The 27183-nt window shown below is 45.0% G+C and overlaps 1 protein-coding gene across 5 annotated transcripts in view; it reads left to right on the top strand.

Annotated features, from left to right (window-relative positions):
- TMEM132C (transmembrane protein 132C) overlaps positions 1-27183 on the top strand; it is a 166031-nt gene that overhangs the window by 122668 nt on the left and 16180 nt on the right. For all 5 annotated transcript variants that reach the window (XM_064726859.1, XM_064726861.1, XM_064726862.1 and 2 more), the window contains 2 exons: positions 5866-6049; positions 24360-24503. In XM_064726859.1, coding sequence (XP_064582929.1) covers positions 5866-6049; positions 24360-24503 — 328 coding nt within the window. The remainder of the gene's footprint in view (positions 1-5865; positions 6050-24359; positions 24504-27183) is intronic.

Genomic DNA, 27183 nt, shown 5'->3' with positions numbered 1-27183 from the left:
GTTCAGACAGGCACCAGGGGTTTCTAAATGCCTAATGCCTATTGATTTTATTGTAGCTGCAAGGATCTGTGTCTTCACGTCTTGCCTGAGGTCGTTCAAGGATGCTGTGGAAGAGCTGGGAAGTGAAATGAGATTTCCTGTCCTGGTCCAAACACCTTAATCAAAAAGCAATGTTTTATATCACAGTTTATGACAAGAAAGCCAAGAAACCTTATTAAGTAATCTAACTCTGATCTGGGCTGTACAAAGAAATCAAGTGCAGCATTATATCATCCTCCTGAGGATACACACGATATTATGTTGTGGTGATCAAGAGTTTGCTCAGTTATACCTTGGATATTTTCCTTTGGAGAACTTCATAACACTTTTAATGTCTTAGATTTCCATGAAATTATGTCCTCCCTATCTGTTAATGTCAAAATAGATCATCCTTTTCTTTATCCTCTGCTGGGTTTTATGGTTTAAAGGTAAAAGCTAGGTTAATATTGCAAAATCAGATATTTTAGCTGCATTTTGTCTCCAGTACTTAGCATTACTCTGTAATTACCACATCCTCTCCCCAGTTTGTTGAGGGGGTTTGCTTTGTAACAGCTTTTATTAAGGACCTGCTGAAAGAAACTTATTTTTAAGCATTTGTGCTCCATGTGAAGAAGTGTTTCAGGTGGGCAGTGGTGCAGCAGCCAGGTCTGGTGGAAGGAGAGTGGAACTCAGTGATTTTTAGGATCCTTTCCCCCCAAACCATTCCATGATCTTTAAAGCCACCTTCAGTCACACTCTCCCAGCTCCAGCTCTAATTCTGTACCATTAATTTTCCTTCAATTGCTGTGACTCAGCCTGGTCCCGGGGTGTGTTCCCTACAGAAATCCCCATGAGCAGCCATGGTTGGGAAAAGGTGCAGGAGAGCAGGAGATGGAGGATGGCAGGAACACAAGCCCTGAGCCTCTGGTGGTCTTGTCCCTGCACATGGTGAGAACATGCTCCAACCCATCCCTTTAGTGAAGAGTCAGATGGGCACTGTAACTGGGGGATGCTGGGCTTTGTGCTCCTCTCCATTTCTTATGTCACTTGCTAAGTGCTGATCTTGCATTAAGATGTCACTGTCAGAACTGGAGAGCATTAGAGACAAAAGGAGTTGCTGAATTTCCAGCAGGTCGAAGTATTCTCGGATCCCTGGGCACTTTCTGTAAAAATCTGTTGGAATAAAGGATGGCTAAAAAATGTTTTTAATCTAGGCTTTTTAAAATTTCTCTTTTGAGAGTCACTGTAATAAATCGAAATTATTGATTTAGCCCGTAGCAGTGCTCAGATTCACTCATTTAAGAGTGGAAACTGCTCGATTACTTGGAGCAATAACCCAGCACTGTGAAATGTCTCATCAGAGACTGCTGGGCCACACCTGCAGATGGGCATGCAGCAAAGATTGCTGTCTGCTGATGGCCCTGGCAGCAGCTGAGCTCTCTGGGTGCTTTCCTTGGTCATCCTCTGCCCCCTGCCCTGGGAAACCTTTGCAGAACAGGCCTGGTCACTGATGCTGGGCTTGGTGGTCACTAATTTGGGGCTCTGGTCACTGATGCTGGCCTCAGCTCAGCCCTGGGCAGGTTTCCCATTGCTCCCCCTTTTCCAGACCCCTGAGAGTCTGGAAAAGGGGGAGAAAGAAGCAGAATCTATTTTGTGTTCAGTGTCTGTGGCATTACCCCCAGTGTGAGCTTAGCTGGGTTGTGCACCCACAGTACCAGGTTTTAAATCCCCTGCATTAAATTAAGCACAGCTTTGGATACAGCCAGTCCTGCATGTGAATACAAGGAAAGTCTTCTTCCAAGGGTAAATGTTTCTTAGGGCACTGTGGGTTTGAATGATCAATAAGTACTTGCAAAGGAATGCTTAATATCATACTCAAAAATCTTCTAAAACCAAAAGTGCTGGTGCAGTTAGCAGTGCTGATCTCCCAAGGGTGTGTGCTGCCCACACAGCTGGCAGCAGCTGGCAACTTTCATGGCATTTTCTCCTGATGTCACTTCTGTTTTGCCTTTTATGCATCTTTTATTATCTTTCCATTAACAGAACATTTCCATTCCACCTTCTTTTCCCAAAACTGTGCTGCTCAGAGGCATCCAGGAGCTCTGTGCCCATTCTCCTGGGGCAACATTTGCTGCCAGCCCTTGCCAGGAGTGCATTCCCCCATCCCTGACCTGCAGGCTCAGCTGTGAGCATCAGCATCTCCTCAGCATCTCCTCAGCATCTCCTCAGCATCTCCTCAGCATCTCCTCAGCATGCCCATGCCCCAGCAGGGAGGAGCTGTGCCTTCAGCTGTGCCCACACCCACCCTGCCAGGGCTGCTCAGCACATCCAGAGGAGCCCCCAGTCCCCCGTGCCAGCACGTGCTGCAGTCTGGCCGTGAATGATTTGCATTTCTGTAAATTCAAACACATCCAAGGAGCGACCTGGCCCAGGGGAGCTCTCAATCCAATCAAATTAGACTCATCTATCCACCCTGGAGCAATTCCTTGGAAGCTCTTCCTTGAGGAAGCTTCATTTGCAATCACTGCGTGCTGTGTACTTTAGAAAAGTTTTATAATTACTTGCTGTTCCGGCTGCTGAGCACTCCTAAATGCTGGATATTAAGGAACTGCTGTTTCAGTCAGTGAACAAGCTCTGAACATTAAACGTGCTTCAGGAGAAGCATTTCTTCCTCAGCCATTACACATCTCTGAAGGCAGATTTGTTTTCAAGTGGATGCTTTCCCAGCTGTTGCTCGCCTCTGTTTGCTCTGTGAGGAGAGGGAAGGAGGAAAGTGGTGATGGTGTGACATTGCACCCAGGCTGCTGTGCTGTGGGGGGAGCATCTCTCACAGATGCAGGCACTGGGTCAGCCTGGAACAGCACCAAGAAAAGCTTTGTCTTGCACCATGCACATTTTTTGACATTTTTTGTATCTCATGTTTTACAGAAAAAAATACTTTCGCATTAATCAGAGAACTGTAGATGGATTTTGGTACCATTTTTATGGCCCTCCACCACTAAAGCAGCCTGTCCTTGTCATGGGCCAGGGGACACCTGGCCAGGAGAGCTCAGTGATACCAGTGCTGGGGAGACGTGGAAATCCCAGCTTGGCAGGTGTTTTGTAAAAGGTGATAACAGTGATTTCTGTCCCAGAATAGCTCACCAAACCAGGCCTCAGGTGCAGGATGGTGTTAGGATGCTGAAGGCCATTCCAGAACCAAGTGCTGTGCTTGCCAGTGACACCAGAACCAAAAAGATTTGGCAAAACCCAGATCTGGTCCTTAGCTGTGCCAGCCTCCCAATGGCCTGAGAGTGTCCCCAGCCCCTCCTGAGTCCTGGAGCAGGGCTGGGGCACTCAGGGAAGGGAGAGGAGGTTTGGGAGTCAGGGCTGGCTGGGAATGAGCTCCTCCCCACCTGCAGGGTCCTTTCTGGAGCTGCCAGCAGAGCTGTGGGGCTTCTCTTGGAAAGATTGCAGAGGATCTTTGGGGAAATGCAGGCAAACTTCTTCATCTGCAGACCTTTCCTGGAGTTCAGTAGCTCTTGGAGCAGCTTCCATGTGTGCAAAGATTTATTCTCCATTTGGTGGGAGTGAAAGCACTGGGGTGGTCAATCACATGGAAAAACTTTTTCTCTGCCAGTTACTAAGAATCAGAACTAGAAATGGTGCGAATAACGTCATTTCAGGTGTCATTAATCTGGGGCACAATGGTGCCTGTAGCAGCCAAATGCACACTGCAGCTCAGGTGATTCAGGTGTCTTTGCATGTGCTCATGTGTGGACATAAATGACCAAGTTCCTGCAGTGTGTGTTCACCTGTGCTCACGTGTGCACATAAATGACCAAATTCCTGCAGTGTGTGTTCACCTGTGCTCATGTGTGCACATAAATGACCAAATTCCCTGCAGTGTGTGTTCACCTGTGCTCCTGTGTGCACATAAATGACCAAGTTCCTGCAGTGTGTGTTCACCTGTGCTCCTGTGTGCACATAAATGACCAAATTCCTGCAGTGTGTGTTCACCTGTGCTCCTGTGTGCACATAAATGACCAAATTCCCTGCAGTGTGCATTCACCTGTGCTCACGTGTGCACATAAATGACCGAATTCCCTGCAGTGTGTGTTCACCTGTGCTCACGTGTGCACATAAATGACCAAATTCCTGCAGTGTGTGTTCACCTGTGCACATAAATGACCAAATTCCTGCAGTGTGTGTTCACCTGTGCTCCTGTGTGCACATAAATGATCAAGTTCCTGCAGTGTGTGTTCACCTGGAGTGTGTGTTCACCTGTGCTCCTGTGTGCACATAAATGACCAAATTCCCTGCAGTGTGTGTTCACCTGTGCTCCTGTGTGCACATAAATGACCACGTTCCTGCAGTGTGTGTTCACCTGGAGCTGTCCCAGAAGAGTGCAAACCCCAGTCACTGCAGCTGCCTCCTATTTACAAGCTGTGAGATTTATTTAGTAGGAGCTCTTCAAGTGGCAATAGGCTGGGCTTGAGTTATGAATTGCTAAACCCATCCATCCATCACAGCACTGCCCAAAATCACTCTCTGAATGCAGGCAGGAAATGTGCCACTGTCACAAACATGCTCGATGTCTCTCTTTTGACACAGCAAGAAAACAGCAAGGAAATAAATTTCAAGCATTAGGTAGTACTAAGACTTTTCAGAGGGAGCCATCCAAATGAAAACCCATAATCAAAATAATAATTATCAGGGGAACCATTTGCTTTCAAAGTAATCATGCAAAGTAAAGCACAGAATATGTCCTAAGTAGCAAAAAACAGTGATTTCAGTTCAGAGGGAGAAAGGAAGTCTAGCACTTGAGAATGTAAGTGCTTTGTACATGATCGGTTCTTGATGGGTTTTCTCAGAAATGGGCCTTCATGTATTGTATGTAAAAAAGAGAGGAAAAATGGGAGCTGTTATGTGATGAATGCAGGCAAAGGTGTGATGAGGCTGGCATTGGGTTACTGAGCTGGGAAGTTACCTGTCATTCCCTTCATTTTCAAATCATTTCAGCTGGGGTTGGGTTGCAGGAATTTTCAGTGGAATATTAACACTGTGGGAAGGCATTTAGAAAGTTCCAGGGAATTTAATGGATAATTTCTAATGAAGGGGATTTCAACTTTTTTTTTTTTTTTAATTAAGCCAGCAGCTAGTCCAGCAAATGTCTTTCATATATTCTTATTATTTCTGGTGTAGTTACAGAATTTAATATGAGGAGAAACATTTCCAGCATGTCTTTTCATATTTGTTTTTCAAATTTGCTTACTGAGTTTGTGGTATATTTTACCTGCCACAGATTTTTTCTTTGTTTGGTCTCAGCTGCCTGAAATTTTAATTTCCAGGGAGCACCTCTAAGGTTAGACTAAAATTGTCATTTTTTCATTTGATCCTGTTAATTGTTTAATGGCTTTGCCACACTGGTTACACTGAGCTTCTGATTGTGATCCTCAGCACTGATTGCTGCGGATTTCTGTGGTTTTGGTGGTGGACATCTACAAGAAACCTTGGTTTTCTTTTTGGCTGCAGCAATTCTGGGCTCCTCAGCCTGCATGAGCTGCACTGGCCTTAACTTTGGTTTATCAGAGTTCAAATCCAACTCGGAGTATGAAACATATTTGAAAAACCAAAGAGAACTTGGAATGGAATAGGTGGGTTACAATAACCTGGATTCCATCCCTCCACAGTGCCCATAGCAGAAGCTTTGGTAATTTTGGATAACTCCAGTCAGTGTGCTCTGAGGCAGTTGTAGATTGGATAAAGCCTTGTAGAAGTGCTGAATAAACATCTGAGCTTGCAGGGATGAGCTGGCTCCCCTCAGCAGCCCTGCACCCCAGTAATGGCTCTGTTTGCTGTCCCCAGGAGCACCAGCCTGTTCCACGAGGTCGTGCAGCTGGAGTTTGAGATCGCCAGCTTCAGCAGCCTGTCGGGCACGCAGCCCATCAGCTGGCAGGTGGAGTACCCCCAGCACGGCTCCTCGGAGCCCGCCCTGGCCGAGATCTTCATCTGCCAGAAGGACCTGGTGGGCATCGTGCCCCTGGCCATGGTAAGAGCCCCTCCCAGCCCGTGCCCACCCGTGCTGAGCCAGGCAGGGCCGGCAGAGAGTGCTCCCTGCCCTGCCACTGCCTCTGGAAACATCCTCACCCTGCCCTGGGCACAGCACCCAGGTCCTACACTGACCCCACAGGAGAGGGATGCTCTGAGGAAGGGATGCTCAGAAGGGAGGAATACTGAGAGGGAAGGGATGCTCAGAGGGAAGGGATGCTGATAGGGAAGGGATGCTCAGAGGAAGGGATACTGAGAGGGAAAGGATGCTGAGAGGGCAGGGATGCTCAGAGGAAGGGATGCTCAGAGGGATGGGATGCTCAGAAGGGAGGAATACTGAGAGGGAAAGGATGCTGAGAGGGCAGGGATGCTGAGAGGGAAGGCTTGCTGATAGGGAAGGGATGCTCAGAGGGATGGGATGCTCAGAAGGGAGGAATACTGAGAGGGAAAGGATGCTGAGAGGGCAGGGATGCTGAGAGGGAAAGGATACTGATAGGGAAGGGATGCTCAGAGGGATGGGATGCTCAGAGGAAGGAATACTGAGAGGGAAGGGATGCTGAGAGGGCAGGGATGCTCAGAGGGAAGGGATGCTGATAGGGAAGGGATGCTGAGAGGGCAGGGATGCTGAGAGGGCAGGGATGCTGATAGGGAAGGGATGCTCAGAGGAAGGGATACTGAGAGGGAAGGGATGCTGAGAGGGCAGGGATGCTCAGAGGAAGGGATGCTGAGAGGGAAGGGATGCTCAGAGGAAGGGATACTGAGAGGGAAAGGATGCCGAGAGGAAAGGATTCTCAGAGGAAGGGATGCTGCCTCTTCAACCATCTCCCTCATGTTTAAACCCTCAGTTTCTTGGCTTTTCCCACAAAACCCAGTAGATTTTTTCTCATTGCCCTGAACTTGCAACTCCTTAGGGCTTCAAGGACCTCCTGCTCAAGGCCAGGCTGCTTGGTCCTTGGTAGGCTGAGGCTGGTACTGGTTCTTCTGCCTGATGACCTAATAGTGTAGGAACTTCTGGTTTGAGGTCAAAAATAGAAAACAGTAATAGCCTCAATAGTATATTTAAGAATCATGAAGTGCAGACTTTCCTGTGGGTAAATGGTTTGGGTTAAAATCTGCTCTCTCTGCTCAGTGTTTTTGGAAAACAAGGAATTTCACTGGATTCTCCAGCATGTCAGCTGTGCTGTTGTTGGGCAGGCATTTTATTTTCTGTTGCTCAGGATCTGGAAGAAGAGTTGGACATTGCTCTGTGCTTCTTGTGAGTGTTGTCCCTCCAGTGCATCATCTTGGTGGCACAATTCTGGCAGCCTTTTCTTTGAACAATGTTCAGCAGATAATTAGATGAGTATTATTTCCTGGAAGTCCCAGTCTTCAATATATTCTTCCCCTTTGAAGAGTGAAACTGCTGCTCATATCAAATGAGGTCATGGCCAGCAATTTCCTGATCCACAGTCTGTTAAGTCAGCAGAAAGGCTGCACTGCATTCCAGATCTGAGGGGGAAATAATTGTCCTCATTACCTGTCAGCTTGAACAGGGAGTATTTATTGGAGCATCTGCCCTCTAAGGGCTGGAGAACGTGCATGAAGCAGAATTTTTGTGGTCAGATTTTATTTTGAGATAGGTGCCTTCCACTGCCAAACAACAGACATGCGTCTGCTGGCAGACTTTGTGTCTTCTTGCTCTTTTCATGAAAGAATTCATCAGCTTCTCTCTGTATTCCATATCTGGGGGAATGGAGATTCTGATATCTCCTGTCAGGGTGTGATGCCTCTGCTCTTGCATACAGGGTTCTTGCAGACTTGTGTCTATCCTGCATTAAAATTCCTCTGCCTGCGAGGGTTCCTGTAAGAACTGGAGGTCTAAAAGGACGAGTTTAGTGTTGTATAAATCATGTAAGGCAAGATCCTTTATTCCCTGCAGATTGCCAGTGGGCACTGTGAGTTCAAACAGAGGGTTCAAACAATGAAATCATTAAACCTTTCTCTCCACAAAGCTTTCTTGTGTTTATCTCATTGCTGTGCCTTGTGATAACACTTAGCCAGAGCCAAAATACACTGTGTTAACAGAATGCAGCTGGATGGAGCAGCAGAGCACAATTGGCTTTAGTAGCAGGATGTTGTAGATAAAGGGAATTTCACTTCTCTCTCAGCTAACCCTGCACACCCAGCCAGGGTGCTCCCTTCGTGCAGGCATTAATCCCCAGCTGAGCTGATTACCTGGCAGTCCCTGCAAGCACAGGGGGTGACCCTGGCCCTGCTGGGAGGCAGCTCAGCGTCTGTGTCTGCCCTGCCCAGCACAGCAGAGCACAGGCTGTGTCCAGAAACAGCATCTCAGTGTTGAGCAGCAAGTGGGCTTTGTGATCCTCTGGGGAAAGGAGATTTTGTTGATTTAAGCATGGAGAGTTCCAGGGTAGAGCTGCAGACATGCAAAGTCAAAGCTGTCACTGCACATTTTTAAAGGTGAGCAGGAGAAGGAGCTGCCCAAGGACACTGCAGTGTCCCAGCTGTGGGGCTGCTCAGCTCCTGCCCTGCTCTGAGGGACACCTGGAAAGTCTCTGAGCAAACTTTTCCTGCTTTGGGTGGAACTTGGATAAAGGCTGCTCTGACCCATGGACTAGAGCTGGTCTCCTGTGAGCCATTCCAAACTTATGAAGCAAGAAAGATCATGTATCTTTTATTGCCCTGTGCCTGATTACATTACAGAAAGAGTTGTAAGATGAAAACCAAGTGGTCTTCAAAGATTAGTGCAACTGTTGCTATGGCATTCTGAAAGAGATTAAAGAATTGACATTGTCAGCAAGAACTGAACCTGAAATTCTAAAATAGCCTTGTAGGGCTTGGCTCAGTGGAGCAAGGGGTAGGGTAAATCAGCAGATCCATCTGCTGATGGGAGCTGATGCACCCTGGTACAAACTGAGTCCTTCCCCTGTGGAAGAGCATCCTGTGAGCTCTGCTTGGTCCAGGCTCCAGTGTGCACACACAGTACCCTGGCAGTGCCAGCATCAGTGTGTGCCCGAGACTCTCAGCTGCTCATCAGGCACTGCAGTTCCTCGTGTGCCTTTTGCTCATTGTGCTTGGTTGGTGTGTTTCTGTGCATTCTGAACTCACAGTGTTGGTGCTCCTGCTGCAGCACCCACTGCAGAGCTGTGACTCAGCCAAAGCCACTTTTTGACAGTTTTATGTGTGTTTGTTAACTGGCTTTCCATTACAACAGAGTGATCAAAACCTTAGCTCCCAAAGCACTGTTGTTTTATATACACATTTATGTCTGCTGTTCCCTAAGGGAAGGAATTTTTAAGGTATTTCATTGTAATGAAGTCCCTGCAATACCATTTTAAAATATGGACCTGAATAAATAGAGTTTTCATCCCTGCACAGTGTGTGAGTTCACACCATAAAGCTCTATCTAGTTCAAGGGCACACAAGTGCAGAATTCTCACTCTGGTTCATCTTTCACTCTTTGGTGAAGTGGAGGCAACAGGCACAGAGGAGCTTTCCAGAAGGAAAAATCCATTTCCTGATTTGCTTATCACAAACAAACAAATGAACAAACGGATCATCCACGTGCCAGACTTTTCAGCTGACAGGTATTGTCTCAGATAATTCAGTTATGACTCACATGAAATAAATACTGGGAGCTTAGGAAATTTATTTTATGCAAAATGGAGCTATTCTATTAATAGTGCTGACTGGGACAGCTTGGATCAGCTCTGCAGCCCTGAGCAGAGCCTGAAGTCAGGAGATTTCAGAGTTTGTGTGGAAGAGCAGAGTCCCAATGTCCTGGTGAGAAGGGACAGAGATGCTCCTGTGCCTCCCCCAGTGCAGGCTGCTCTAAAGGAGAACAGCATTGCTTCCTTCAGGTTTGGGGGGAAGGAATTGCACTAATTGTGCATAAATTGTTGATACCAGCTGAGGGCTCTGCACCTGCCAGTGTAAAGCACTGTGTCACACAGGGACTGGGACCTGCAGTGCTGACTGATTCACCTTAGCTGGGGAGAATTGGCTTTTTGTGCTGCCTGCCCATCAGGAAACAAAAGCAGAACATGGACAAACTGTTGTTCATTCATCTCAAATTGGTCAGAAGGTGCAGACAGCATAAAGAACCCAAAATTACTCAATTTAATGCTGCCTTTTTAAGTTCCAGAGATCATTTCTACAGCCCTTGCACTTTGCCTCCAGCTTCTGTTTCCCTCCATTTACTGCATTCCTGCTTTGTACAGTCACATTGAGCCCTACCTTTGCAGGAAATGAGAATGGATCAGTAAGGCTGGCCCAGCTGGCTGCAATGAGTATTTCCATTGGTCCAAGCTGTATGCCATTTTCTATGAGTATGTGCAATTTCCTCTTGAGTATCTCCAGTCTGACAGTGCTGTGGGATGAATTACTTTGGGATTTTTAAGATGCTGAGGAGAGGTGGGGCCAGCTAACTTCCAGATTTTCAAAGATCTCTGAGAAATGTTAATGTGAGGCTTAATAGACGCTTCTTAATCTTGACAGGAGGCAAAGCCTGCTAAGCAAACAAATCATTGCAGAACAACAAGAATGTTCAGGGAGACACAAAATAAATTATTGGCTGCTGGGTGTGCAGAATGCTCCCCTGGAAGAGGAGTGTCAGAGACCTCTGGAGAATTCTGTGTGTGAACCCAGCTGATCCAAGTGAGGGGCTGGGCCAGGGTTCAGTGGAACTGAGCTCATGAAGGGGAAAGGAGGGACAGCAGGGCTGCCAGGGGGACACTTGGGTCAGCTCCTGGCACTGCACTGTGTAACGTGTGAGATCTGGAGGCTGTGTTGTCCTGTGGTGTATTTTGGGGGTTGTTTGAAGTGTTGGTTTAAGCTTTAAGTGTGGTAGTGCCCCACCAGAAGAAGACATCTTAGACAGCAGTGAGTATTTGAAGTGACAGCTGATTTAAATTCGGGCTGTTGAACACGGCCACAGAGGCAATATTCCAGCTGCCACACGTGCCAGCAGTGTGAGCCTGCTCAGGAGGACTCCCCAGGGCTGGCCTTGGTGCTGGAGCTGCTCAGGACTGCAGGTGCTGTGCCCAGCCCAGAGCAGATGGAGGAGGGCAGAGGGCACTGCCAGCAGGGGCAGAGCAGCTCCAGAGGCTGCTGCTGGCAGATGTTTGCAGCTGGCAGAGAGCTGGAGTGGAAGGCAGGGGGGTTCCTCACTGGTGATCAATCTGCAGCCTGTGCTGGGCAGCTCAGGCTTTGCAGAGCTCAGCCATGGCCAGCCCTGCAGCAGGGGCTGCTCTGGCTGCACTGCTGAGCACAGAGCTGCTGCTGCCAGGGCTGGGAGAGCCTGGCATGGCTTATGTGGGACAGGGAATGGCACCCAGCAGCCTCCGGGGCTGGGCTGTGCCTTCTCCTCTGCAATAATGCACCAGTTCTCCCTAAACTCAGCTTTCTCATTAGCTGTAGCTAAGAGGTGATTGTCTAGACTTAACTGGTAAATGCACATCCGCTGTCCAAACTAACTCCAGACAGCAAACATTATTTTATTTTATTTTATTTTATTTTATTTTATTTTATTTTATTTTATTTTATTTTATTTTATTTTATTTTTATTTTATTTTATTTTTATATTTTATTTTATATTTTAATTTTATTTTATTTTTATTTATATAATTATTTTATTTTGTTTTAATTTATTTTATTTTATTTTTATTTTATATTATTTATTTTATTTTTATATTTTATTTTATATTTTATTTTAATTATTTTATTTTATTTTATTTTATTTTTATATTTTATTTTATATTTTAATTTTATTTTATTTTTATTTATATAATTATTTTATTTTTTTTTATTTTATTTTTTTTATTTATTTTATATTATTTATTTTATTTTTATATTTTATTTTATATTTTATTTTAATTATTTATTTTACTTCTATTTTTATATTTTATTTTATATTTTAATTTTATTTTATTTTTATTTATATAATTATTTTATTTTGTTTTATTTTATTTTATTTATTTTATATTATTTATTTTATTTTTATATTTTATTTTATATTTTATTTTAATTATTTTATTTTATTTTATTTTTATATTTTATTTTATATTTTAATTTTATTTTATTTTTATTTATATAATTATTTTATTTTGTTTTGTTTTATTTTATTTATTTTATTTATTTATTTTATTTTTATATTTTATTTTATATTTTATTTTAATTATTTTATTTTATTTTATTTTTATAGTTTATTTTATATTTTATTTTATTTTTATTTATATAATTATTTTATTTTGTTTTATTTTATTTATTTATTTATTTTATTTTATTTTTATATTTTATTTTATATTTTAATTTTATTTTATTTTTATTTATATAATTATTTTATTTTGTTTTGTTTTATTTTATTTTAATTATTTTATTTTTGTATTTTATTTTTGTTTTATTTTATATTTTAATTTTATTTTATTTTTATTTATATAATTATTTTATTTTGTTTTATTTTATTTTATTTATTTTATATTATTTTATTTTAATTATTTTATTTTATTTTTATATTTTATTTTATATTTTATTTTATTTTAATTATTTTATTTTATTTTATATTTTATATTTTATATTTTATATTTTATTTTATTTTATATTTTATATTTTATTTTATTTTATTTTAATTATTTTATTTTATTTTATTTTATTTTATTTTATTTTATTTTATTTTATTTTATTTTATTTTATTTATGTGGTTTTCCCTGGAGGGTAAATGGTCTGCAGCTCCTGATGCTGTCACTCCCAGGAGGTGCTCTGTGTTTGCAGACAGAGCAGTGTCTCAGCCAGCTGAGCTGAGGTGGGATAGCTGTGAGCCATACACAAAACCAGAAGGGATTTCTCTTCATTGGCAGCTTCCAGAGATGATTTTGATCTGTAAAGAGAGTTCTGGTATTTCTGGGGGAGGCCTCACTCTCCTCCAGCAGGTGAAATGTTTGCTTAGCAGAAGTGTGCATTGTTCAGGCTGAACTGTAACTGATGAGGCCTGAGGTGTTCCAGCTTGGACAGTGGAACGATGGAGACACCAGAAAACGCCTCACTCTAATGGGCTGTAATGAGGGAGCATGGGGTTAAAGCATCACCATGACTTTTATAAGATTTAGCGTTTTAATGAACTGCCCCCACACCTTGAAAACCCAGGAACTTTTCACCTTCAATTTGCTCTGGCTGTGTGTTTGCCTTGCCCTGCTCTCAGTTTACAGTTCATTATCCAGACAGGTGCTCCTCACTGGGGATGTTTGTCATGGAATTCACTCACAATCTGCACTTCAGACTCCCTGGTACTGCTTGAGGAGATGAAGGACAGGAGCCAGCACAGGGCTGAGCAGTGCAGGGGACAGAGCTGCCCTCTGCCTCTGGCTCTGCTCTGCCGAACGGGAGCAGCCGTGGGGATGGCATTGGAGTCAGCCATAACCCCAGAACCAGAGGGCTACCAGAACCTCACCAAACCTCACCAAAAAAACCCCTTTAAAACATGCCCCAGCTCTCCATGTGATCCCATGTGCTGAGGGAATCCCAGCCCAGCCCTGATGGCCCCATTGCTGTGGGGTGTCCTTAGTCCCCAGTTAAACTGCAAAGAGAATCCACACAAACACTGGAATTTCCCCTCAGAAACAAATCATGCCTAATATTTAATGCTCCAGCACCATGGCATGACCACCAGCACGCTGGTGAGAGAGGGAATTTCAGCAGGCAAATGGAAAAAAAGTACCACTGACATTAATTTTAATCAGGTCCCAATCATCTGATTTGTCCTCTGTATTTTTTTTCCCCCTAGCAGAGCTGATTGTCTTTCTGCAAGATTTGTTACTCCACAGAACAATAATAGAGGCTGTAATGATGTAATTTATGGCTGTAATTTGCTTTTGGAAATCCTCTATTAGTGAAAAATAGCAACAGTGCAGTTTTATTAATTGCAGGAGGTGACTGTTGAATGCTGAGTGTCAGTGCCAGAGGAGTGACTGTGCTGTGCTCTGCTCCCCAAGGTCTGTAGGAGCAGAGCTCTGTGTCCTTTGGAGCCTGTGCAATGAGTGTTTTGCTTAAACTAAATAAGTGCAAAAATAATTCAAGTTCACTGGGAAGTTTGAGGAAATGACAGAGGGAAGCATTAGCCTGTAAATTCAGCACTGAGAGGCGCAGCAGAGTGTTAGTGCACCCCATAATGTGCTCACATACTCATGGCTCTGCAGAATTGCACATTTATTTACACCTTCTACCCCCAAACTGCTGCTTGCAGCTCAAGCCTTGAGCTTCATTACTGAGCTCCCCTCTCGGTGTGCCGTGCCAGGGCGCGCCACTTCATCTCCTTTCCTTCTGCAATGTGAACATTTTTTACCCTGGCACAACACTTTTATTTCCATTTGCATAAACCAGGCTTTACCAGGACGTAGCTTGGGGGAACAGCGTGCGGGCAGAAATCACCTCTGTGTGATTTAAAGGTGAATTCCCTTCCCTTGTGCTCTGGAGCAGCGCTGGGCTGGCCGAGGGCCAGGCTCGCTGTAACCTCTGTGCTCTTGAGCTCTGCTTTTGGGGAGCTGACAGAAGGCAGGAGCCTCCTGCTGCTCAGATGATGTCAGCAGCAGAGAGCAGAGCCATCCGTCTCAGCCCTGGCTCCTCAGCATCCCTGTGTCCAGGCTCTCTGTGCTGTTTTTTGGGGGAGTTTTACAGTTTGCTGCTTGGTGGGGCCAGCAGAGGAGCCTGCCTCTGGAGCTGGGACAAAATGTCAATTGGAAGTGTGGAAAAGCAGGGCTGGGAGGAGCTGCCAGCTGGCACAGGTACCCTCAGGCATATGCTGTAAGGCTGCCTGCGAGCTGCAGGAACCAGCCTGGAGTGGGAGTAAATAAATTCCAGACTCAGTCATTCCTCCTCGCTGCCCTTACCTCATCCCAATTACGGGCTGCTCATTGAGCCCTGGGAGCTCTGACAGCAAAAATAGGAATTGTCTGGCGGGGTGGGAGCCACATGTCTGTCTGCACTGGGCTCTGCCTCTCCTGGCCCTGTGGCTCAGGCCACTGCAGTTAACTCATCTCTGCAATGGACATGGACATGGACATGGATTTCCTGAGCAAGGTTTGGCTGACAGCATCATTCTGTACAGCATCATTCTGTACAGCATCATTCTGTACAGCGTCATTCTGTACAGCATCATTCTGTACAGCATCACTCTGTACAGCATCATTCTGTACAGCATCATTCTGTACAGCATCATTCTGTACAGCATCATTCTGTACAGCATCATTCTGTACAGCCTCACTCTGTACAGCATCATTCTGTACAGCCTCATTCTGTACAGCATCATTCTGTACAGCATCACTCTGTACAGCATCATTCTGTACAGCATCATTCTGTACAGCATCACTCTGTACAGCATCACTCTGTGCAGCCTCATTCTGTACAGCATCACTCTGTACAGCATCATTCTGTACAGCATCACTCTGTTACACTTCAATGCTGTACAGCCTCATTCTGTACAGCATCCTGTACAGCATCATCTGTACAGCGTCATTCTGTACAGCATCATTCTGTACAGCATCACTCTGTACAGCATCATTCTGTACAGCCTCATTCTGTACAGCATCATTCTGTACAGCCTCATTCTGTACAGCATCACTCTGTACAGCATCACTCTGTACAGCATCATTCTGTACAGCATCACTCTGTACAGCATCATTCTGTACAGCATCACTCTGTACAGCATCACTCTGTACAGCATCACTCTGTACAGCATCATTCTGTACAGCATCACTCTGTACAGCATCATTCTGTACAGCATCATTCTGTACAGCCTCATTCTGTACAGCATCATTCTGTACAGCATCACTCTGTACAGCGTCATTCTGTACAGCATCATTCTGTACAGCATCATTCTGTACAGCGTCATTCTGTACAGCGTCATTCTGTACAGCGTCACTCTGTACAGCATCATTCTGTACTGCTGCTTCTGTGGGAAGGAAAATTCCCTGCTTAAACATGGATGCTGGTCTGCCTCCCTGCTCCAGCACTGCCAGGGCAGTTGTAGCCCTGAGGAGTAAAAATCAGAGTAATTCCATAAGTGGAGCCAGCTTTGTGGCTAGAGGTGATGTCTTTTATTAGGCCATCCAATAGAGCTGGAAAAAAGGCCAAGCTCTCAAGCACTCTGATCTCTTTTCAAGCCTCTTTCAGCTGGAAGTTGCTGTGAGATGCTCAGATAAAGTTAATGGTCACTGGGATTGCTCCAGGTTACACTAACACAGAAAATGTGCCTTAAACAAATGGCTTTGGTGCCTTGGTCTGTCATATCCCTGACTTACACAACGATCACAGCAGCCCCTTTCAAGGATGCTTCTCCAGCCAGGAGCCGCCAGCAGGGTCTGGACAAGCAGCCCCTGAAGGTAAAACTTGTTTCTGCTTGGGGAGGGGGAAATAATTGCATCTGTGGTTATACATACTGTATATATTTAATTTTCCTCCTTCTAGATATATGCCAGGTTTGGTTTCTATAAGGCCCACCAGTCTGTCAGACGTGTGTCTGATCAATAATTTGATTTTCCTGTGTCACTCTCTCATCTTTTTAACCACAGTGAGTTCCTGATGTCTGTACAGTATCTGCTCCCATTAATGCAATAATCTTGTTCCTGCCCTCTGTGTGCTTTGCTTATGTAGAGCTGCTGTGAAGTCAGTGGCATCAATAAATTATTTGAAAAGGAAAAATAATCTAGGTACAAGGATAGGAAATAATAATTACTATTTTCTGCATGTTTAGGACCACTTTTTCAAAAGCTTATGGCATTTTTGTTACAGATTTTGCTTATCAAAAATTAAGACTGTACAGCCAGAATAAGAAAGGAGCAAGTAGAAAATTCCTCTTGCTGATTTCAAACCAGAGTAAATGAAAGTGAAATATTGAAGCAGAAGCTGCCTGCTTCTCTTCCACAGTGGTTTGAATGAGGCTCTGACATCCCCAGACTTCAGCCACGTGCACAGCCAAGAACTGAGGAGTTCAGGAGCTTGCAGGGCATGAGCTCTGTCCATTAGAAGGAGAAAGCAGCTCGTTAATAACCCATGGCATATTAATCTACCCAAATAAAACAAGTTCACAACCTCCAGAGCAGCCATAAAAACCATCCCTGTATCACCCCAGTTCCTTAAAACAAGAAATTGTCCTTGGGACCTCATCCTTGAAGTGCGTGAAGCATTTAAATTCCTTCAGCTCAGTGGCAGAGCTCAGATCACCCTCACACCCTCAGGTCAATGCTCTCCATGTGTTTCCTCTTGTCTGAGGGTGCTCAGCAGATGAAAATTCTGTGTATGGCTACATGCTGCAGGTGTTTTCATACATCTGCCAGAAATTAAATGTGTTTAATTCATGCCCTGCATAAATGCATGAAAACAGAAGTTTTCAAGAGAACTTAGGACAATTTTCTGCTTGTTTTATCAAGTGTAAGTGTGCTCAGAAGTACCTGCAAGTGTACTTGGCTCCATGAGCAGCTTTCTGAAGCAGCAGCAGCAATGGTTCTCAAGTGTGTTGGGCTCAGAATAAGGGCTTTTAACCTGTCACTTCACTCATTTTCATCTGTCTCCATTTCCTATGCTAAAAAGAGCCAGTTATGGTGCTGCAGTTGGAATATCTCAGGTAATCACTCACATTTCCAGCCATAACTAAACTTTTTTCTCTCTAGATAATGTTTCCTATGTAAGTGCTTTCATTTCTGAGTCAATTTAGTTAAATATTGAAAGTGAGGACTGAAATGGCACAAAGAGGAGCAGGTAGTTTCCTGTGTTACAAATAAGCATCTTCTAAAAAATCTGGGGTTTTTTTTTAGTTTAGGTGTATGCTTGGAGAATTAAAATGTAGGATTCTGCTTCTCATCTTCTCCAGTCACTTTTATGTGCTTATTCTGTATTTTAAGTGGTTACAGGAAGATGAAATGTGGGGTTCTGTTTCCCGTCTCCTGCAGTTGTCCTGAAAGGTTTTTGTTAAGTTTTAATAGGTTCCAGAATTATTTTCTTTGAAGTAATTTTCAGTTCCAGACCCTTCCTCCACCCAGCAGGAAATGCCATCCCTCTTTGCAAATGCAGACTGGCCCCTGAACCCTGGCATGGCTGTTCACTAAACAGAAAGCAGCTTTGGTGTGCTATTTGGGTTTTCCATATTTAATTTTATTTCTTTATTTAATATTATTTAATATTTGAGCTGTTCCTGGTGGGATTTGGTGCCCCAGCTCCAGCAAGGCAGAGAATCCTCAGGCGTTCCCCCAGGTGTGCTGGGGTTCAGCTGATCTGGGTGCTCTGCTGTAGGAACTCTCACCTCAACTGACACATGGAGCCAGGATGGGGCTGCTTTTAGAGAAATAATGAATTCACATCCAGGCAGGGGAACTTTACTGGTAGAAATATTAATGCAAGTGCTTAGATCCTTATTTCACAAGGGAGAGGAAATAAGATTTCCTGGTTAGTCTCAGTGCCTGTGGCAAACTCATACGGCTCCAAAATTAAGTTTTGAATTGGTTTTATGAACTGCATATGATAAAGTTAGCACAACAAATACAGTGAAGTAAATATTTACTTCTGAAACCAATTTGTTAAAAGAAATCTGAATTTGATTCTCAGTTGTTCAGACGTGGAAGAAGTGACAGGAGCTTCAGAGGCATCGTGGTTCTGGGTCTGGGATTCTGTGGTTCTGGGTTTTGGGGTTCTGTGGTTCTGGGTTTTGGGGTTCTGTGGTTCTGGGTTCTGTGGTTCTGGGGTCTGTAGTTCTGGGGTTCTGGGTTCTGTGGTTCTGGGGTTCTGGGTTATGTGGTTCTCAGGTTCTGTGGTTCTGGGTTTTGTGGTTCTGTGGTTCTGGGTTTTGTGGTTCTGGGTTCTGTGGTTCTGGGTTCTGTGTCTCTGTGGTTCTGGGGTCTGTAGTTCTGGGTTATGTGGTTCTGGGTTCTGTGGTTCTCAGGTTCTATGGTTCTGGGTTTCTGGATTCTGTGTCTCTGTGTTTCTGTAGTTCTGGGTTCTGCAGTTCTGGGTTCTGTGCTCCTGCCTCTCTGGACCTGCTGGCTGTTCGGGTTCTTTGTTCCCCCTGGCTCCAGAGCTGGAGATGGGACAAGGGCTGCTGTCCCCCCTCAGCAGGGACAGAACGCTGCCCTGGCTGCCAGGATGATCCCTTTCCCATCAGCTCTGCACCAGGGGCATTGCCAGCAGAGTTTACAGCAGAATTTCTCAGGATTTGTCCCTTTGGGAAAGGTCCCAACCCAGGGTGTGCCCACTGCTCCTTTCCCTGCTGGCCAGAACCATTTCTGCCCTTTTCACATGGAATGCTGATAGGATTTTACCTTTTTGTTCACAATTACAAAACTCCTGCTGTCACAGTAACGTGGGTAGAGCCCAGAGCTCTGTCCCTGGCCCTGGCTCAGGGTGACCTGGGCAGTGCCAGCCTTGCCAGTCACCACCTGCAGGCAGAACCAAGCAATGAGGTGCTCCAGTCCCTTCTTCCTTTGCAAGGGATGCTCACTGTGACAGATTATGGAATTACATTTAGCAACACAGTCTGCATCTGCTAAATCAAAGTAATCATGGGTGATGCTCCCTCCTGCACGTCTGGATGCTAACAGGATGGATTCACTGGAGGAAAGTGGGGATTAGTCATCCAAGGATCCAGAGATATTTCTCTGCATCCCTGTCTCTTAATATATTCTGCATCCCCCTTTTCTGTCTGCAGAGTGTAATTTATCAGGACTCAGAAATTCCACTAGCAGGGTATTTGAAAACTCTGCAAGCAGGGAAGAGAACTGAATGGTTTGTTGCTAATGTAGGGGGCCAGTAATTAAGATTTATCTTAATGTGGAGACTGAGCAGAGACAGGATCCTTGATGAAAAGGGCATTGCATTTGCAGAACACTGAGTTCCTATTCTGAAGAGACACTCAGATCTTGATCATAAATTACACTGTCCACAAAAGCCGCGGGGAGGATTGAGCTGGGCCCACACAATTCCCATCCCAGCTCTGCTTTCTCTGCTCCTGGCCCCAGGAAGTGTCACTGAGTTCTGGCAGGGCTCCAGCCCAGGAGAAGCTGCTGAGACCCCCATCTTATGTAGATTTGGAATGGCCTGGTTTTTCTCCACAAGTAATTTGTTCCTTAGCTGACATTTTCCTTGGCAGAGTGGACCTCAGAGTCAGGGAGTAACCTGGATCTCAGCTGCAAGTCCTGCAGCTCAGAGTCAGGGAGTAACCTGGATTCAAGCTCCAGCCACGGAGAACCTGGATTCTCCACATTTGGAGACTGAGGATGCTGTTAAGGAAGCAGGCTGTTGGTGTCACTCCTGGACAGCATCTCCCCATTTCTCCTGCAGCTGATATTACTCATGAAATGAAAGCCCTTGTATTGTAAAGTGATAAATGAAGAGCAGGACTGAGGTGTTGTGGGCCAATGGTATTGGAATCAAGTGGAAGAGAATTCCCAGAGCAGAATTCCTTCCCCTCCTGCACCCAGGGCCTGTGGGTGTCAGAGGGCCCAGCTGGCAGAAAGCACAATGTATAATTTACTGTTAATCTGGGATTATGGGGATAAGCACAGTCTGCTGCCTGCCAGTGTTGTTTCCTTAATCAGCTGTAATCTCAGCAGCATTAATGACTGAACCCACACCCACTGTGCTCCCACATCAGCCCCACAGCAGAACAGAGCAGCTCTGTGCCTGCTCTGGGGCTGAGGCGCAGCTCAGTGCCCCTCCTGGGCTGCCTGGGGTGTTTGCAGCTGGCATGGGCACTTCAGATCTCCTACATCTCCATCTCCTCTGGCAAATGTCAGTGTTCCTCAGGGATGGGGAGCCTGGGTGGGCTTTGTCCCCACTGCAGCCCTTTGTCTCCCTGGCACTATGCTTGTCTGTGAGACAACTGCAGGGTTCATTTTAAGGTTGGCAGTGCCCAAGTGCCCTTTCCCACATCCCTCCAAGCCACTCTCCCTATCAAAGCATAGCTGGCGTTTGTGTGTCAGTCCTTCAGGTCTGTCACTGCTGAGGTGCTGTGCCTGTGAGAGGGACAGATCTGAATGCTCAGCCACAATTAACATCATCCTGGGAGACTCCACTCTCAGCGTTTCCAGCCTGCACGCTGGACCATTCTCATGACCTCAGGCTGCCATGGATTTCTCTTGATAACACCATCTAATCGGATTTGCAGTTTAATTAAACAGCTGTCACTTTGCTTCCTCATTCTGCCACAATTTAATGTTGAATTAGTTCCTGAATCAGTCATGGCTGAATGCTTTGCCTTCTTACAACCCAGAGCTTGGATGAACATCAGGTTTGCTCCTCAGCTCAGTCCAAGCAGCACTTTGTGTTCCTGCCCTTTGTGCAGAGCTCCCACTGCCCTCAGTGCAGGTGCCCTGACTGAAAAGGGCTGGAATAAAAAGGGAGATGGCTGCACAGTCAGCCCTAGGGGTGCCTAGAGCACATTTGCATTGGGGAATTCTCGGCCCTTGCTAGGAAAGAGGTGATTTTTGTGCAAAGCAGCCCTGCAGAGTTTGCTGTGGGCAGTGCAGTGGCTGCAGCTGGGGAAGGGTGTGCTGCTGCTGGTGGCTTCATCAAAATAAACCTCACCCAGAACATGAGAGGAGCTTTGTGGTGCTCTGAGCTCCACAGCAGCTCAGGGAGGAAAGCTTGGAGATCTCCTGCACAGTGGTGGTTTTGCATCAAATTCTGTCAATACATTTTAAAGTAATTTCTTACACACAAAATTCAATAATTTGCTTTCAGATATCTCCTTTGATACCTCCTTGAGCCTAACCACTAGAGTTTTCCTCTAATCATTAGAGGAAAATTTGTTCTTTAATTATACTATTTGTTAATGAAATGTGTTTAAATGGTAATTATTTCCTTGACATGTTGTATCCATTGAAGGGATGCCCTGGTAACAGAAAGAACCTTCCTGACAGTTTGTAGATGATCTTCAGGCAGGAGAGGCAGCTCGGCCTCTGCAGTGGCAGTCAGATGTTGTTGGGATTTGGGCATTGTGCTGCCAAGACAGTTCCAAAGCCAGGATCTCCCTTGTTTCCATAGGATTATCTGTGTAGCTGTTTCAGCTGTGGAAGTGCCAGCCCTGGCTTTTTTAGAGTTTGCAATTCACTTACAGGAACTTCTTTCTGACCTGGATATTGGTGCTGACTTACAGTGCATCTTCCTTGGGTGTTTTTTCAATTTACTCTACCTCCCTCATCTTTGAATTTCTTGGGGAACAAGTCCAAACACTGCTATCAGATGCTTCCAATTTTTTTGTCACATAAAATAAATTTCATTTTAAAACTCTACTTGCTGCCTGCACAGAAAGTAGATTAGTTCTTGGGGGATTTTAAAAATTAAAGAATGTGGAAATGGCCAAGATATTGTGATTTTGAAAAGTGCCTTCATTTTAAATGAATTTGTAGTCTCTCTGAAAGTTTCTTAGGAATGCTGTCTGTATACTCCTGAATTAGCCTGCAGTCAGGGCAGGATATTGCATTTAAAAATGAGACCCAGAAGCCCCTACACTGCTGCTGATGGAAAAGAATTGTCCTGGTCCTTGTCCTTGAGGATGGGATTTGTGCTTGTCAGAGGATGTTCAGGGGGTGGGAGAATGCAGGGAAGCAAATCTGAGTGCTCATGGACAGACAGACAGACAGACAGACAGAGTCTGCTTGGGCTCCTTTGGTTTGATCTGTTCCAGTTCAGCCTTTGGGGAGTTTGGGCTGTGGATGTTTCCTGTGCTGTTCAGTTTTCTGTCAGGTTTGTGGTGATTCTCCCTGGGTTGCCTTTGGCTTTATTCAGCAATATGAAGGGAACACAGAGCAGCAGCAGTTGTGCCATGAGGCTGTTCCGCATCCAGGGATGGGGGATACACGCTTCTCCATTTTAGTTCTAAACAAAAAACACAATAAAATCCAGGCTTTGCTCCTTGCTCTCTTTTTCTGGTTTGTTTTAACTATCACAGGGCGCTTGGAGCCTGAGGAAGGGAAGTGGCAGAGCTGAAAATTGCTTTTAGTACAGTGTGTAATATATTAATTGCTTATACATCAGTCTTTCTTAATCTGTGTAATAGCCATGAGTTGTGGCTGCTTCCAGGGGAGGGGAAGGCAAGAGGTTTCCATCTCTGCTCAGGGCTGAGGCTGGGTGGGCACAGTGCCCTCCCAGTGCTGGGCATCTCTTGTGCTGCAAGAGGAATCATTCAGGGTTCTTCCCTTTCTAGAACAGTCAACATTCCTTTGTGGCATCTCCTTTTAAGTTTGATGGGATTTCTTAAGAGAGCTGCAGGAGAACCTGAGAAATAACAAGGTGCCAGATGAAAAGGAAATGTGACCTAAATTTCAGACTCACTGAACTTGAATTGAAAACAGTATCAACAGTGTCAGTGCCCCATTTTGCTGCTGTTGACATCAGTGGCTGCAGTCCTCATGACTTCAGTGCTGAGGAATTTGCTGAATATTTTATTCACTTTGTATTGAAAGCTGAAAAGTTGGAGAAAACTTTGAAGTTTTTCCTGCATGGGAATCTTGGGAATACAGTGATGCTGACATAGTTGAGGAGTTCCAAGTGTCAGCCTGGTCGATGGTGCATGGAAAGGCTTTTATATGCCACAGCCCCAGCTCAGACTTCAAATTTCCTTGTTATTTCCCCTGCAGTTAACAGCATCACTGACTCCTTCTGGATTCCTTACATTGCTTCATTGGCCATATCAGAGGAAATTAAATAATCTTGAAACAGTTCCAGACACAAAGTTCATGGAGAGGCCCCGTCTCTGCAGTGGGCTTGGATTCATTTTTACTTTGGAGGCTCTTTTATCCTTACCCTAAGGCAGCAGGCTGTCCCCTTTGGTGTCACTCCTGGACAGCATTTCCCTTTTCTTCTGCAGCTGATATCAAAAGCCTTCGTACTATAAAGTGATAAATGAAGAGCAGGGTTGAGAAGTGATTGCCAGTCAAGTCAGGATTGAGAAGCGATTGCCAGTCAAGCCTACATTAGCAAAAACTCTGAAATCACATATTGGAAGGTGAATATTGGGAATAAACCTTCATATCTGAAAAGCAGATGATACCTGTGGAGTGTGCCTGACCTGAGTTTAGAGAATGGTGCTGTTGAACAGAGTGCTGGGTGTTTATCCAGCAGATCAAACAGGGCTGGGGTTCCATTGCCTTTCACCAGGCTGCACCTCTCTGGGATGAGCAGAGATTTTCAGCCAGGCTGGTGTGAGCAGTGCTGTGCTCTCTGGGGATGAGCAGAGATTTTCAGCCAGGCTGGTGTGAGCAGTGCTGTGCTCTCTGGGATGAGCAGAGATTTTCAGCCAGGCTGGTGTGAGCAGTGCTGTGCTTTGTTTCGTGCAGGACACAGAGATCCTGAACACGGCCATCCTGACGGGCAGGACGGTGGCAGTGCCCATCAAGGTGGTGTCCATCGAGGAGAACAGCGCTGTGACAGACATCTCTGAGTCTGTGGAGTGCAAATCCTCCGGGGAGGACGTCATCAAAGTAAGTTCCTGCCACCCAGTGGCTCCTGGGCTTTCACATTTCCCAGGGAAAAGGAGAACAAACTGGGAATAAGCACAGCCTGGGCTGCTGCAGCTCTCCAGCCATTTGTTTGGGAGCAATGTTTTCCTGAAGCACCCTGTCCTTTGATTAGCACTTGGGGCCCTGCTGTGCTCCTCTCTTATTTTCTGCAGAAATAATTTACCTGCACTAAAAGGGCTCCTTCCAAGGGTGTTTGCACCACCAGAACACTCTGAGTGGCTGCAGGAGCCTCCCCTGCCTGGGGCACTCTGAGGCTGAAGTGGAACAAATAACTGGAGGTTAACGCAGCATTTACTGGGATCAGGCAGGGACATTTTCAGGTGTAATTTCTCTCTCTGCAGGGCTGGTTGGGAATTGCTCACATGGTGGGAGAAGGTGTCTCCTGTGTGTTGGGAATATGTGCAGAACCTCTGGAGGGATGTGGCTGTGGCACGAGTGCCCAGTGCTGTAAAACATACAGCTGGCTGGAAAACACAGCTCAATTAAGTGCTTGGAACAAAAAGCTTTGCTCATCTCATCATTAAGGAGAAAAGGCTTTTTAAATTTTTTTTTTCCATCTCGAATGTTCTTGTTTCCACAAAATTTCTTTCTTTACGTGGGGAAGTGGTTTGGGGTTCAAGGCAAATTGACATCTTCAATTGGTTCAGATTTTAAAAAGCACTCAGAAAGCTTCAAATGAGCACAGAGGCCTTTCATCCTTAATTCATTTTGAAATTTTCCATCAAGCTTTTATGTTCAATTCTTTAGAAATATCTTCCTCTGTGAAATCCTGGTGTAGAGACCTTGTTGGGAGTAACCTTTCTGCTGAAAAATAAAATCCAGTCTTCATAAATTTTGTCTTTGGGCAGAGCCCGTGGTACAAGGGCTGTGTGCATGAGTTTACAGCTCATGTAAAGCCTGTAGGTTACCTTAAACCACAAACTTAGGGGGGAAAAAAAGAGTTTTTGATGAGAGCTGTTGAGAGCTATTCAATACTTACTCATGTTATCATCTAGAGGTTCAGGCAGATATTTTTGTTGTGTGGAATTTCTGATAATTTGGGAGGGAGGCCAGAAACTGAAGATGCTCACTGCCTGTCTGCACTTGGCCTGTTTATTTAGTTAGCAAATAAATGTCCTTTGTATGGTTCATGTAAATAGCTTAAAGGTAATGCTCCTGCCATCAGCTCAAAGCTTATTTATATTAATTTTTACTTCACTTGGGCTGAGTTACATTGTTCTCAGTGACAGAACCCTGTGGAAATCTGAGTTCAGGATCTATCTGCAAATAGCAGGTGAGAGTTTCCCAGTGATCCTCATGGTCCCAGGGCAGCTCAGTGCAGTTTAAATGTGCTGACTGCTACTCCTTTTACTTCTTTTATTGTCTCATAGTTCCCAGTCTTTATTTCCAAATTTACAGCTGATTTCATGAACTTTAAATGCCTTTGAGTGCTCTAGACCTTCACACAGTGGTCCAACCTTTTAAAAGTGGACACAAAATTTATTATGGCACTAAAAAGGAAGCAAAAGCCAAATTTTATTTCACCAAGCTGGAATTTACCAATAGGATCCATCTGTCTGGCATGGAAATGCCATTGTTTTGCTGCTCTGAAGCCCCATGACTTTGAAGGTTTCTCTTCTGGCAAATGTGCTGTTATATTCTGAACAGGATAACAAATGGAAACTCCACCTCCTTGCCCTCCTCCATACTCCCACAGTGCTGTGATTTCTGGGATCAGTATACATCCGCAGAGCAGCAGAACTTGAGAGGAGCTTTATAGAATGAAGCTTTACCACACCCTTCTGTCAGATGCCAGCAGATAACCAGGGCAGCCGTGCCTGGAGCTCCCACAGGAGCTGTTCTGTCAGGAGTGGGCAGCACCAGCCCAGCAGCCAGCCTCTGTGGAAACTGAAACTCAGAATGGGCATGGACTGAGATATATTCACAACGGAAGCTGTAAATGCCTTGCCATCACATCATGGGCAGAAGTTTCAAGGGCAGCTGAAGAAACTGCTAAACTCTATCCTTGCAGAAACTGCTGAACTCTATCCTTGCAGAAACTGCTAAACTCTATCCTTGCAGAAACTGCTAAACTCTATCCTTGCAGGCTTCCCTGTGCCATCACCCAGATCCCTGCCTGCTCTGGGGATGGAGAGCCAGTACAGCCCAGGTGAAAAATCACAGCAACAGCACCTCAAGTTCCACAGAAAGTGCTTCAGAATCACCCCCAAAGCTCCAACAACAAGACTGGGAAAGGAAATGGGAGAAACCACACCAGTCTTGTGCCAGGTGTGATGGGAGGATGGTCAGTTTGCTCCAGACCTGAGTAACACAGTCAGGAGAGAGGATGGTTTGGTTCTGCTTTGCTTTTCTGCCCCTGGTTGCAGTTTGCTCACTGTGGGTCTGTGCATTGTGGATACACACTGAGTTAAGGGATGACAAACACTGTGATGGAAATGCACAACCACTGCCCAAACTGTGAGATGGAATTAAAAGTGATTCCACCCTGGGATCCTGCCTTGCCAAGCAGGATATCTGGGGCCATGCTGCAGATGTGGGCTGCCACGTCCCCAGTGAGCAGGAGCCAAGCTCTCTGTTTGTCCCCATTTCCAGAAATTGCTTGACTGGAGAGTGCACAGCAAGGCAGATTTGGGTTCTGTGA

This window comes from Zonotrichia leucophrys, chromosome 15 (assembly GCF_028769735.1).
Source record: "Zonotrichia leucophrys gambelii isolate GWCS_2022_RI chromosome 15, RI_Zleu_2.0, whole genome shotgun sequence".
NCBI lineage: Eukaryota > Metazoa > Chordata > Aves > Passeriformes > Passerellidae > Zonotrichia > Zonotrichia leucophrys.
The sequence above is the reverse complement of the archived record's forward strand: the minus strand, read 5'-3'. Positions and strand labels throughout refer to the sequence as shown.